This window comes from Photinus pyralis, unplaced genomic scaffold (assembly GCF_008802855.1).
Source record: "Photinus pyralis isolate 1611_PpyrPB1 unplaced genomic scaffold, Ppyr1.3 Ppyr1.4_LG6, whole genome shotgun sequence".
In the NCBI taxonomy this organism is placed as follows: Eukaryota; Metazoa; Arthropoda; class Insecta; order Coleoptera; family Lampyridae; genus Photinus; species Photinus pyralis.
The window spans coordinates 4335366-4350271 of NW_022170663.1; the positions used below are offsets into that span (position 1 = coordinate 4335366).

Here is a 14906-nt window from a genome sequence, read left to right on the forward strand (position 1 = left end):
CAGGTCTGCGGAAAACAATACATCGGAGTAGTGCCAACAAACTTTACTAAACAATTTTTTTCCCTAAGATACATATACAGCTTCATCAACTTGCAATAAGATCCAAGGGATAAAATCGACCCCTAAAGCGTTTAAAAATTCATATCAAAATTGCGATGACCTACTTTTTCAAATTAACCCACTTTATAAAATGTCTCATTTGGCGGCCACATTCACGTCCCCAAAGAGTCAAGAATGTGCGTCACTTTCATCTTCTTTTAGCAATCGTATATCATAGAAGGGTAGGAGCTACCGAGGTTTTTTAGTACTTACACCATTTCCGATTTTCTAAAATAGTTACGAGATTCCTGAAGTGAAACGGCGCATTCCTAAAGAGAGTGCTAAAGAATTCTCTCAACTCAATGCATCTCCCCAGGAAGAATCGCTCAAGGAAAACCTGTCCCGGTAAATTCGCGCCCAGGAAGATTCTTCCGCATTTTATCAGAATTGCAAAAAAATGTAGATGTGACTGTCCCCCTAGTCGTTACTGAAAATGACATTAAAATTACAAATAATCTAGACTTACAACCAAATTTAATCGCATTTATGTTTACACGCCATTTTTGAATCACACACTCGGCTCGCCCAAATTACAAGAGACTTCAAATTCACTGCTGGGTTCGTAAAAGCACGTGACAAAATTTAAATCAATTGCAAATCCTTCAAATCTAAACTTAAACCCTAACCATACGTTATGGGGACTGTTTTTCACATGCTATCTTATTAATTACTGGTTCGGCGGATTTGATTAACGCAAATGGATACCGGTGCAACTCACACACTATTCCATGGCCCTCACAGTACCTAACCAGACAGCCTCAACGATCATTTTTTGTCAAACTTCCTCTTCTTCTGCTTTGGTACGGATTTCAACGAAATTTGGTATCTGGAGGTTTTTGAACATGAAAATCACTGTACTGAAAACATGCCTGTGTACACGCACATTATGCTATTGCAGTTAAACTAAAAAAATAAAATGTTCGGCCCTCTTACGAGGTTGATTAAACATTATACATTTATTGTAATTTTAAAAATAAAAAGTTTACTTTTTGTAAGCAAATTAAATTAATTTTTCAAAATCAGCTTTGGGTCCCCCTGGGGCTTTCATTGCGCCCGCCTTGGGGGTCGCCCCACACTTCGAGAACCGTTGGAGTAAACAAAACCTTGTACTTGTAAACGTAGCACTTCTCACTATTCAAAACCCAATAGTACCCTTTATCCAGACCAGAAGAAATCGAGAACAAATTGTTACCCACTTTCGGAACAAACCTCACATCCTCAAGATAACCCTTTTCAGCCTTACGAATGTTGACAATACCCTTCCCAAGCGCCGTGATTGGTCACTTCCGACGTACTTCTCTGGGAAAGACACCTAAAAAGTAGAATTTCCTTAGATCAGTTTCGAGCATTTTGCCGGCTACTCCGAATTAGGTGTTCCTGCAGTTTTCCTAATTCATAAGGTAAATACCGGAGTAGTATTTTTTTTAACCTTCTGTAGAGCGCCTCTAAAAAGTTGGTTAATATGCGCATTCAGACATTAAATAATAGAGATGCAGTTACAGGACTCAATTAGGACTATTACCTATGGATGTCGGGTTTATTGTAAAGGGAATTTAGGTTGACGCGCTGTCGATAGGCGCCATTTTGATCGTGTATCATGTGAATGTAATTTGCTGGATAGTGCATTCAATGTCAATTCCATTTCCTTTCTATTCGAAAATGGGTTTAAAAAAAATTCCTGACCGATTCTTTATTTATTACGTGTTGAGGGCCCAGAAGAAGAGAGGGACAATAAATAGTAATTGCACTGTGGTTTGCAATCCAAACATTGGAGCACAGATTTAAATATACTAATTGGAGGCATCCACAGCTTTGTCGATTAGTGATTGGCTAACAAACGCAGACCCTTCCGGACTTTTCTCAAACTTGGATTGCTTAAAATTGAGATTTTAATGCCTTTTGTTTTTTAAGTTTGGCCCTGTAGATTTTTGGCCTGATTTGCCACAACTCCGGAAATCCTTCAAAAACGTGTTTTATTTTGACCATACACTTTTTCCTTCCATGTACCACAGCACTTGCTCAACTTTCAACAAGACTGAACTTATGCCAACTTCCCATAGCGCTGTAAAAACTTGTGCAGTTGTGCAAGGTTTTATTGCAGCAATTAGCGGCCAAATTGTCGACTTGCTGGGAGAGAAAATGGGAACTCTCTATCACTTATGAGAGGTATAGATAGCCTACATTCAAATTAATAAAGACGTAATTTCTAGTCTTTCTAGTAAAACATAAAGTAATTAGGTAAATTAAAATTGTGCGTGGTATCACACCAATACAATTTCCATGTCTTCGATGATTCTGTACACTTTCAATATTATTGCGTTTTTTAGAATTATGTTAATATAAGGGAACGTCAGCAACGTAGTTAGGGTAGAAAAAGAATGAAAGAAATACAGCTGGGAGTGCGACTCACACCACCATCTACTACCATACGGACTGATACGGAGCTACTCATCTAGACACCAGTCACGCGTTAGCTTTGAATTACAAACTTTCCGTAGAGGATCGTAAAGTGCCAAGATATGACGGAAAACTCCGCTTTGGTAAAAATATTCCAATGCCACCTTCTGAAATCTCCCAGTTGAGCCATGGTTTCGTCCCTCCTTGAACAGTAAAATAATCAGAAACAGTATGCAAAGTACCACGCGTCACTTTAAATACGAACGCTTCGCAATTGATGCGCATTAGTGTTCTGCACGTGCGATTTGAAATAGCAACAGTATTTGCTGTCACTTCCAAAAAAATGTGATGCCGGGATATATTGGGAAAGGAACTGCATGTGGACTGCGGCACGTTTTCTCCCGGAAATTCGTAATTTTCACGATAAACGCCATTTCGTGACCTCTTCAAATTTATTGCCATTAAAAAGCTCTCAAAATGTAAATGCAGATGGCGAATTGTTCGTTGTGTCGGCGCAATACACATACGCATTTTTCCAACTGCCAATCCAAGTTTCCTCATTTTCAGTATGCAACCCTCCGCGTCTCGTAATAGATAAGCGCCTTACAGTTTTAAAAGAATTACAGATGGAAGGAAACGAGCTTTAGGCAACTGTCTTGTTTCGATTTTATAACTTTTTGTGCACACTTACTAAAGAATCTCTGTTCTGTTAACATAAACTTCGCCATTCAAACCCAATCAATACGGCAAAAGAATGAAAGGTGTTACAAAATGAACTGTGAGGTTCGATCAAGGCTTTCAATACAATTTTCTTTTGAATCGCTAAGAAGGATTTCTGTAGAGGTTTTGTTGTACGCTTTTATGTGCATTCGTTTGTCCGACTTACAGAACCGAATCACTTAGAACAACTTCCTATTTAGGTATACCTCGAGCCCATTTTCTATCTACTTCATAGTACATTTACTAGAAGAACGATTGTTTTTAATTGGACTAAGTATGTTCCGGTTTTAAAAGGGATGTACCAGGGGATGTACTTTAAACAAAAGCTCACATTAACAGTTAAATTTGTTCGCCACTGTTAAAAGCTTCTCTGCGGCCTCTAATGTAATAATACTATAATTTCTATTATTCATATTAGAAGGTGTAGAAAAGGTGAAGCAGACACGTTTACATATGTAACCCGGAAGTTGGACTTCCTGCTGGGAAGTTGTAAGGTCGTCCCTTGTTCCCCACCTTAGACACTATTTCCGACAAGTCCACCGAAAATACAGTAGGTAGGTCTTGTTTCTAACCAACCTCAATACAAATTTATGAACAAAATATGATTATGGAAACCTAATACTTTAGTCTAACCTGTTTCCCACACCCTAGCAAGTTTTTAAATGATGCTTTATTTGCAGCCAATTAAAAAATACAGTTCTGGCAGGCATCTCGCGGTTGCGTCATCATCCTTTAAATGTTTGAAGTTTACAATGTACCTACATTTCTTATGGCAGTAATAATTCCATGGTCATGTTGATGCGACAATAAACGAATGAAAATTGGTTTCATTCACAATCACCCATAAGAAATATGTACATTGTATCCTCTCCCCTTTTTCAGATCGTCTACGATTTTCACCCGTCTTCTCCTCTTTTCCTTGTACCCTCCACGGCTACTTCCATTATGTCTTTCAGTAAAATATTCCCCCTTAGCACATGACCAAGTCACATTCTTTACCTTCTCAAAATTGTGTTATACAAAGATCTTCCTTCTCCACATCCATATTTCCATAGCTCCAATCCTTTCCTCATCTTTATTCAAAATTGTCCACGTTTCACATCCGTAAAACACTTCGCTATTCTTTTTCTTAGATTCATGTACAACTTGCTGCGCAGTATTCTATTTTTCCTGTCCAATATTCTCCAATCCTTCAAATACGCCTCTCCAATTCTCATTTCCTTGGTCTTTTTCTGATTTATAACTACCTTTTACCCATCTTCAAGTTGTTTAAGAAATACTTTCAGATCTTCTGTATTTTCTGCAAACAGAAAAATGTCATCAGCAAACCCAATGGATAAAACCCTTCTTCCTGCAATATTTACGGCTATCCCCTTTCCAACACTTTGAAGCCACGTACTTAGCGTAAATATTAAATATCCTTCCAATCTACACCTTTTTCTTTTAAAATGTCCATCAGTTTTTCCCACAGACCACAATCAAATGCCTTTACCAGGTCAACAAAACACAAAGTCAGATTTCTTCCTCTTTTACGTATTGTTTTTACACATCCAATCGAATCTCTTGTTCCCATCCCCCTTTTAAATCCGAATTGCTCTTCGGCCTCATTTTCTTCCATTATTCCTCACTCTCAACAATATTGTCGCTGCATGTCCTACCAGGCTGCTCACTTCTTTGTTCCTTTCTTTTTAGCCAGAGGTATCTTCAGAGACATTCACTGATTCGTAGATCTCATTACGTAGAGATGTTTCCTTCATTCCTTCTTCGCGAAGACACTTCAATATATCTACTGGATTACCTTCTATCCCCATAGTTTTACCCGATTTCATATCTTTCATTGCTCTTTCTACTTCGACAAACATAATGCTGGCTATATTGTGAGGACGGACGGATTCTTCGGTTTCCAGTTCCAATTGCCTTTGTTTTTCATGCGTTTTATAGGGATGTACTCTTTCGATCGACTTTCCCTTCTTTCGCAACTTTTCTATTCCTGTCTTCCACCTCATTGCTACAAACAGCTTTTGGTGATCTAACCCAGGTAACCTCTTTAATCCTGTTGTAAATAATATCGTACCTTCCTATCCTATGGAGGTTTTCTATAGCATTTGCATCGTTTTCCTAACTCAGTTTCTTTTCGCAACTCCGTATTTAGCCTCCGATATTGTGTTCTTTTTCCTTCGGTAATGGTGTTTTTGTACCTTTTTCTCTCTTCTGATTTATCAAAGGCTTCTTTGATCTTATTCCTTTTTTATATCCAAATTTCACCTTGGTTCCAGGTTTTTTTCAAACAATCCGTTGTATTCGGCCTAACCATGACGGATCTCCCACCTACCAAATACAGGCGGCGCTGAAAGAGTGACTATTTTGGGCATTAACTAAACCACAAGGGCAACGGAAAGGATTATATCAAGAAATGCCATTTTTGTTATACTAATATACCATAACAGACGATTTCAAGTGCTTTAGGGGTAGACGCCCTTCGGTGTAGGGAAAAACACCCCGGAACTAAATCATGAGGGCGGCAGACGTTCTCTTAGAAAATAATAAATTGGTTTTTCTACCAGTCTATCGCCCCTCTCATTTCTGTTTCCAAGTTCATACATGCCAATAATAATAATAATAATTCTCGGCCTATGGCTAAGATCAAAGTGTAGTATCTGTTCTTATCAGCTTAATATCTGATACGACCCACATGCGGGTCCAGTATATTAAACTGATTTTTGGAAATTGACGGAGGTTAGGGGCTTGCTCCACCTCCGTCGCGGGTTGACCCGGTCTTGCAGTACCTCCGGAATCGGTTGAATTACATACTATCCCTAGATTTCCAATGTGAGTGTGTGCATATTTATTTTATTTTTATTTTTTATTTTATTTTATTTTTTTTTTAGAACCCTACATAACTTCACCAGACACAGACACAGACACTAATCGTTACTTTATTTTAATCCGTGCGATTAGTTAACCAGGCTAGACCTGAGTTCTCACAAGAAACACCGACCATAATAATAATAATAATAAATGCCTTTAATTACAAAGAAATAAACAATATATGGATTACATAAAACTGGGGCGAGATTCAGTTAAAAGGTGCATTACCTCCCTCCTGCTCTTCCATCTAAACCCCAAAAGTAGATATATTTATTTAAAATAAATAATATTGAAGGCAACCAAACACAAGAAGAATCTTGACAAATGCGTGCAGGTGTGGCATTGCATTTAATGCTCCAAACAATATACGACCATGAAAGTATTTTATAACCAAAACCAAAAGGATTCTATTCAGCGTATAGATAGCTCATCAGTTTACGTTTAAAGGTATTTATCGGTAGACTTTTGAGTTCTGAAGGAATTGCGTTATAGAGCTTTGAGATTTGTTAGGTGAAAGATCGCTCGAAAGCGACCGTTCTATGACAAGGTGTTGAAAGTAGCCCCCTATAACGTAAATTTAAATTGTGGATATCTGTACGAAACGTAATTTTGTTGTACAAATAAGCAGGTGTTTTTGTAATTAATACTTTGTGAAACAAACAAATTGTTCGAAACTCGCGTTGCCTATTCATACTTAACCAACCAATCCCCTTTAATTTATAAGAAATATGTTCTCTTCGTTTCATGCCAAAAATCAGCCTTAGACAAGTCACAAGAGTTCACACTCCCATCACTGCATTCCAATTCCAATCGCCCATTACCACTTTACAACACAACCACCTCCTTCTTCCTCGATTATACTTTCTATCCTTGCGTATACTTCTTCTACTTCCTCATCCTCATAGTCAGTGGTTGGCATGTACACTTGAATTACTAAAATTTCCTTTCGCACAGAATTAAGGTTTTAGAGCTATCACTCGATCACAGCCATAAATTGCTTTGGCTACACATCTGGAAAGTTCCTTGCTGACAATATTCCTCTTTTTACCAAAAGAACTTTGCATCATCACAACTTTCCTGTCCCGTCCCTTTCGTCAATTGTTTCACTTGCTCCAATTAAATCCAGTCTGTGTTTAATAATTTCTCGTCGTAGATTTTGAAGCTTTTCCTCTTTTAGTGGACTTCTGATGTTCCAAATTCCGATTCCAATTTTTTCATTGTTTTTCTTCAATGTATTCTTCCTATTGGGACTATTTTAACTCCGAAAAATTTAATATTCGAATCTTTCTGTGGCACTTCTCAAGGGAAATTAGGTCTTTAATAAAGTGATTTTCCCTGACCTCGTACCTGACCCCGTTGATTCCGAAGAATTCTTCCGCCTTTGCAGTGATTTCTCACTTCTTGGACAACAGGGTGCTCCGAACGTGTGTACCCGTTCAGCTGCCCTTCTAGAGGCCGGTGGCACTTGATATAGCGTTGACTTCTTATCCCGGAGGTCTCTCGGGCGTCATCATCATCAGTGTAAACAGGCAAAGAACTACATAAAGTCAGCACTAATGTAGTGTAAACTCAGAAATTGAATATTGCCATATCGGTTCACGGCCCTAAGAAGCCCAAAATTTTAGACTTTGCGACGAGACGTAATTGCCAGACATCCAAAATGCGGATTTTTGATCACACGCAAAGCACTCACTTCAATCTGAAATTTAAGGCACCTTAGTAAAATTCTATAAATTTTCAAACACACTGAGTGCAAGGGTTTTCGTACTGACTTCAGAAGAGAAGAAGAATTTTATGGGATTTCAAAATCCTCGCTTTTGCTTCTGTTTAACCCTAAGATTTTCCTTCGCTGATGCGACTGCAGCATAATGGTTGTCGAAAAATATTGCACTAATTTTGTTTTTATTATAGAATGTTAGTCGCTATCGATTTCGGACTTTATTTCTCGTCCATCATCAGGCGATACGTCGGAATTGCTAAACGAATCATGGAATGTGGTGAAAGTATGTATTTACTGAATATTATTTTGAAAATTATTTTGGATCTGTATAATTTATGTGACGAATGATCCTGAAGAATTATTTTATAATTATTATATTTATATATTTAAAACAACGAACAAAAAAAATTAAATAAAGTTATTTAAAAAAAAAATAAAAACAAAATTAAATATATAAATATAATAATTATAAAATAATTCTTCAGGATCATTCGTCACATAAATTATACAGATCCAAAATAATTTTCAAAATAATATTCAGTAAATACATACTTTCACCACATTCCATGATTCGTTTAGCCATTCCGACGTATCGCCTGATGATGGACGAGAAATAAAGTCCGAAATCGATAGCGACTAACATTCTATAATAAAAACAAAATTAGTGCAATATTTTTCGACAACCATTAGACCACACACTAATTCAATATGGAGCCATTCATCAACAATATCGAGACTGCAGCAATTTTGTCCAAGTTCTTTGGTTTGCGTAATTGTTTTCCTGGGACGAATCTCCGGCACATCGGTTTTGTTTCGATTAACATACGAAAGTGGGCCGTATTTACCACACAATTGGATCATTCGCACACTCTACACGCTCTTCAAATTTGTCGACTTCGACATCAGAATGCAATGCTATCGTTATCAACATCCGATAGCAATTTGTGTCAATGAAGTGTGTGGTTCAATTAAATTTAGTCTTTTGGTATTCGACAAACACTGGAATGTGCCAATTTTAGGAAACTTGACTAAAAAAATACAACCCAAGGGTGTGGAAAGGAAAGATTTGCCAACGAGATGTCACATTCCCTATGTATAACCTCATTTAAAATTTGTTTGCATATTTAATTCAAAATTTCGAAATGCAAGCCATGAGTGACATATTGATAAACGATTTGAACAGTCTGAAAGGCAGCAAAGGTAAATACAATCCAATAAAGCGCAGGGTTGTGGATTACCCTGTTCGCAGCGGATGTGATAATCAGTGAAGGAAATTGGGAGGTTGTGAAATCATAACGTTAACAATAAATAGTGGAACAACAATAGATCTAATCCTACCTACCAAGATAAGTGGAATAATTCGACTATAAACTATACGCGTCTTTTAAAGAAATACGATCGCCCACATATTTTTGCTCAAAAGATTCGTTCTAGACTAAACAGAAACACTTTGTTGCGATGTGCAACACTTTGAAATTAGGATACACTAATTAATAGTCGCAAGGGGCGTAAGGAAGCGCTCGGCGACCACTGTCGGAGTAAAATCCACTTTCAAGATTGAAATAGATGGATTACAGAAACACCTCACTATGTTGCAAGGCGCCATAAATTTTATAGTTAATAGGGCGCTTGCGTTAAAAAGGTAATTTAAGAGAAACATAAAATATTATTGCCCTGAAACTACCCGTTTAAAAAAGTAGGGTTAGTAAACTGAAAATGATGCCTTCAAAACCATAAAATTAGTTCGAACGATTTAATCCTGCATCGTTCGTAACGTAAGAACGCCCGAGGGCTATTTCTAAAATTCATTAACGCCTTGTTATGTCTAGGTAGCTAGTTATGCAGATTAGAAATTAATTTCGCACAAGGGCGCTTGTAAATGTCCGAGCTTTCGTTACGAAACCGCCCAGTCGGCCCCAGTAGGTAAAATTCATGTAAAGCTCTTAGTTTGGTTAGTATGACATTTCTTCGTTGTTAAGGAAAAGAGTCTTTGGCGTTTGAGGTAAGTGAAAGAGCCCTCAGTTCCTTGTTGATGGTACATCAAAATTGTCCACAGAAAGGTGAGGGTTCTTTGAGTTACTTAACTTCCCGAAGGTACAATTGGTTATAAATAATTAAGTTGGCTTACCTGTGAACTCTAATCCCGCAAGCTTCCACGTTCCCTTTTTAGTAACGAGGATACTCGCAGGGCATACGTTTCTGTGCAGTACATGTCCCGAGTAATGTAAAAACGATAACGCCTCGGTTATCTGGAAAAAAAGAGAATCTAAAATTAATCGTTTTTGTTTGGAGTAGTTCTTGACTGGGGGAGAACGCCTTAATTTTTTTTCGTATTAGTATGCGTCGCAGACCCTTCGGCATTACCGCACCCAAAATCGCTTTACCATACTAAATACGCGACAAAGCCGTGGAATTATTAACAGATCTACGTACTCGCACATTTATATGCTAAATCTCCGGGCGTGCGAAATTATACATTACGACCGCGAATGTATTTGCACATAAATCAAAGATACATTCGTAAGATCGCGATGCCTTATTTGCCGAATAAATCCCCCTTTAATATTTAAAGCTCGCTGTGAAAGTGGAGTGGAGAATCCAGGTAGATTTATATAAGGATGTCGCAAAAATAACAGCAGTGCAGGGAAGAAATAATTTAAACGCTGGTGGAGTATAGGAATTCGCGGGATACGTCGCGAGGGAGTCACGTGCGGGAATTGAAATACAAATTCATTATACCAACAGCAGTGAGATAGCATGTCACATAAACATATTAGCCCCATTTATAACACATGTAGGGCTGAATTGGATTTAGGGCAAAGAACGTATATGTTTCCATCTGTTCTTTAACGCTTGAAGTAATGCCAAACTTACCCCATTACGAATTAGAAGCGTATACACGAACATTTCAAATTACAACTCACCCTTGAATTGCTACATGATTCTAACTGCTTTCCAAAACTTCTAAGACAATGGGCACAACTTCTTTTTCCAATTGTTTCTACTAAATACCTAAATTTCAGGATGGAAAGATATTTCATTTCCAAAATTTTAAATTTGCCACCTTAAATTTTAATTGAAGACTAAATTTACAAAATTGGAGGGCTTAAGGATGTACAAGGAATATTGTAAATTGGGCCTAAATTTCTTGAATACTGGAATACTGGAATTTTAAGATCTCGACGAGAGTAACACAGAAAAGCTCGATTCTGGCCAAGATTCCTAACTTTTAGATCTCATTTGTAAATTTTAAATTGACAGTCAAGCATTTTTCTAAATCTATCTGAAAAAATGGTAAACTTAGAGTAAGCATGTTTAGCTTCATACCTACTTCAATGTGAAATTTTACTTGAAACCCACATTTGTTTGAAATGTAGGTATGCATCGGAGAAATTTCGAATAAATAATCACCTTTCGCTTATCATTTGGTTTCGCGGCTTCGTTCTCAATAGGTGAATCTCCCTCTATGTCTGGAGGAAGTAATTTTATATATAAAAATCGCATTTCCCATTCAAAGCGAGATGAACTTTTACGATTTTTTATCATAATCCTAATCTTAAAGAATAAATCGAAATAAGCATCGTATGCAATTTAAATTTACGGACGCATGATTGACGGATATTGGGGTAGTAAAACGCGCGAGCGGACACTAAAATCGCGTCTTGTGGATTTATTCGGAATGTGTACGGGAAGTTGTTCTAATAATTTTGGGGTTCAGCCTCATTATTTCTAAAAAGCGGTACTTTTCTTATTATTAGTACTCATGATATTATGTGTATTCTAGATTAGAAAATATATATTTGCGTTACATCCAGAAAATCACAATGACACATCAAATTCGATACATTCATAATTTATATAACAGAAGCGCCTTAAGATCATTAAAGGATTTTCAATTACCTCCCCAACTGAAAAAAATTAAACTTGCAAGTCTCCGCTATATGGAGCGCGAGAGAATCAAACTTTCTAAATTAAAGCAGCAATCTCATTAAGCTCAAGTTGCAAAAAAAAAATTATCCGGTCTTTACACTGGATTATTTTCGATCCAAGTATTAAAACATTTGATTGACTCCATAGCGAGTGTGTTTGTATCGTGCTCGTGTTTCTTAACACCAGGATCAGGAATAAACCCGAATAAAATATGTTTGTGCAACCGGCCCTAAGTCTCTCAAATTCACTATCCACGCCTCTTTATTGGATTATCCAAAAATCAACGCTGGTTACGCAATTATATAGTAGTATATGTAAATTGATTCGTCCCTTGTCTACTTTTCATACTTTCCACCCTCTATAGACATTCGATTGTTTTCTCACCAGGTTTTCATCAGACGGGATATTATAATCTTCATAGCGGTTTGGGGAGGTTTCACCAAATCTCGATTAGAGTTAGTTTCGGAAACAAAAGTTCGACAAGAGCCAATTGTTACATTATAGCGGTGTCTGAGCCATGAATGGGACTGAGGTAATAGGTTTTTTCAGCTTTTGGCTTGAAATTTATTTATTTCTATAACTTGAATCTCATTGAGAAAGAAGATCGCCCTAATACCCTTGAAGTCTTGATTTTGTAGCCATCTTCGAATCTTATCTTGGATTTTTTTGTGTTCGAAATGGTTTATCCAATATCTCGGAAGCTATTGAAGGTCGGGTTAGAACAAATTGGAAGTAAAGCGACTATTAAACTAAAAATGATCCCTCTTCGTGTAACGGGAGCCCTTTTTTTCGAATTTTTGTAGGGTAGCTGAGTTTCACGGGTACACATGGTAGTTCTGTTAGAGAACCGGTATGATACAGGGGGGGATTGCGAGTCAGAAATTCGATTTGGGCCCTCGTACGCTGGTGGTTGCAAAAAAGTAAAATTCGTAAGCTCTAACAATATTATACGAGCGGTGAAAATAATACGGTTAAAAGAGTTCCATTGAGTGCCAAGAAAGTTGAGATTGTGTAAAATGTGTGTTGAACCAAATAGAGTTTTCCATGCGCAACACGTGAACTCGAATAAAATCGATCTGCCGGAAAATGGAAAAATTTGCGCGTACCCACAACTATTTCATTTCAGAGGAGAACGCTTAGGTTTGCAACAACAATAACAAGTCAAAAAGTCATTACGCAAACCACAAATTTCTGTAATTGATTGGAAACACCTATACATTCAAACACGCGGCTTTCACTGGAAAAGTTCACCCTCCAAGTTGTGTCCTGATGTATATTTAAAATAGAAATTACATTTCAGCGTAAGTCCCACTTAACCAAACTTGCGCAATAAATACATAGAGGGACGTGACTATATTTCATTTGAGGTAATTCAATTTCTCATACGATTTCGGTCGTCCCACCTACTAATACCAGCGTTTACCGGTGCCTTCACTTGAAAACTGAACGCGTGAATTAATAAGCAGCGAGTAACGGAATTTTAAATTCGAAATGCGAATCTCTCGATAACGTTTCCGACAACGTAGAAATGTAAAGGTAAATAGATTACTGACTATCCAAATTGAATATAGCCGCTTCCTCCGTTTCAATTCGTTTGGCAGGTATCAAAAAAATAAATCCGGCGCGCTAATTTTTACGAGCACATGTCAATATGAGGGACGTTAAATCGGATGGATGAAAACGCTTTCACTAAAAGAATTCGCGCTTCATTTTATATAATGTCACTATAAAGCATCTGACATTTGTTTTTGTACCACCAAAAAAGTTGTTAAGACACAGGAATCACTAGGTATATAATTACATCTTGCCCAACGAGCAGCGCAATAGCAATATTAATGCTCTGTATTTACTTCTTCCAATTTGATAAATATATATTCCAACTCTATGTTTATATAATGTGTAATTAACATGACAAAAAATGAATGTTAGTATGTATTTAAAACCCCCATAACTTGTTTTTATACTTATGGTGGGTTTATACAATCATTATATTAGTTCACCAAGCTCAGGATGGTTTCGTTGGTTAGCAACGCGCAATAAACCTTTGTTTCTATTGGCAATTTCTTAATGATTTTTGATAGTGAACTAATGAGGGTGAACTAATGCCGGTGACAAAAACGGAAAAAATTCCATAGTGAAAAGAAGGAATTAATGTTTGTGCTAAAGTCTGGAGGGTGTGGAATACCTTCAATAAAAAGGAAGTCTTCAATTTTCTTTTCTCATCAACTATCATAAAGATTTTCATCTAATGGGGTATTTCTAAACCCCCCGAACTTGCGGTTAAACATTTACTAAACTGATGGTGTAACGGCTCTAATGGATTTTGGGAAATAATTTAGAACCGGGGGGTTCTGGGGGGTATGGAATACGCCAGTAACAAAGGAAATGTTCAGTTTCTCAACAACTATCACAAAGATCTTCAAACTCAATTAAATCATAACCTGAAAATCACTTACTGCCTATTTTTGTTTTTGGTTTCTACTTCTTTAAGAGAAGCAGCTGTTTTGAGTATTAAAATTTTGTCACTCACTTTCAATCATTCCACTTTCACTTATAAACGTCTTGCACTTCACACTAGACTAGAGTGCCAATTGGATCATTCGAAATTGAACTAATAATTTTCAGTTCCACTTAACTTTTGAGTCAGATTCATAATAATTAAGGCTTTGGGTTCGAGTTTGAGCTTTAAAAAATATACATCATGTATTGAGCTTAAATGAAGATCTGATTTTGAAAAATAATCGTAATTTAAGCAAATGTTTAGGTCAAAGTTGAACTATACACAGGCTCTCAGTCGAAACTCAAAGCAGCACTTTCAAGGGTAAACCAAAGCTTACATTTTATGCACTCATTAAAAAAAAACTTTTGCATTTAATTTCAAGGTCCTACTTGGAAATCTGACCTATCTATTTTCAATTCCCAATCTGACAACTATATTGAAAGTCAATCGCTGTACAGGGTTTCTCAGTATATTTTGACCCCCACGTATTGTTATTAACTTTGGGAACACAGGAAAGAGTTTCAAATATACATTTTAGTAATTTATCTGTACCGACTAAAAATTATTAACTGATTGAATTTTACTTAGTGCTCCACAAAATACATTTTCAATATCTTTAGTGGGACACCCTGTATATTTTTAGGTTTCAGTAGCCATGTATTTCCTGATTAC

General features: G+C 36.9%; 1 protein-coding gene and 1 non-coding gene across 4 annotated transcripts in view; one reads left to right on the forward strand and one right to left on the reverse strand.

Annotated features, from left to right (window-relative positions):
- LOC116174385 (SCY1-like protein 2) overlaps positions 1–14906 on the reverse strand; it is a 117637-nt gene that overhangs the window by 29343 nt on the left and 73388 nt on the right. For all 3 annotated transcript variants that reach the window (XM_031492302.1, XM_031492301.1, XM_031492303.1), the window contains exon 4: positions 9933–10053. In XM_031492302.1, the coding sequence (XP_031348162.1) occupies positions 9933–10053 (121 nt within the window). The remainder of the gene's footprint in view (positions 1–9932; positions 10054–14906) is intronic.
- On the forward strand, positions 5835–6024 carry LOC116175226. Its single transcript, XR_004146275.1, has one exon. It is a non-coding gene; the product is annotated as a U2 spliceosomal RNA (small nuclear RNA).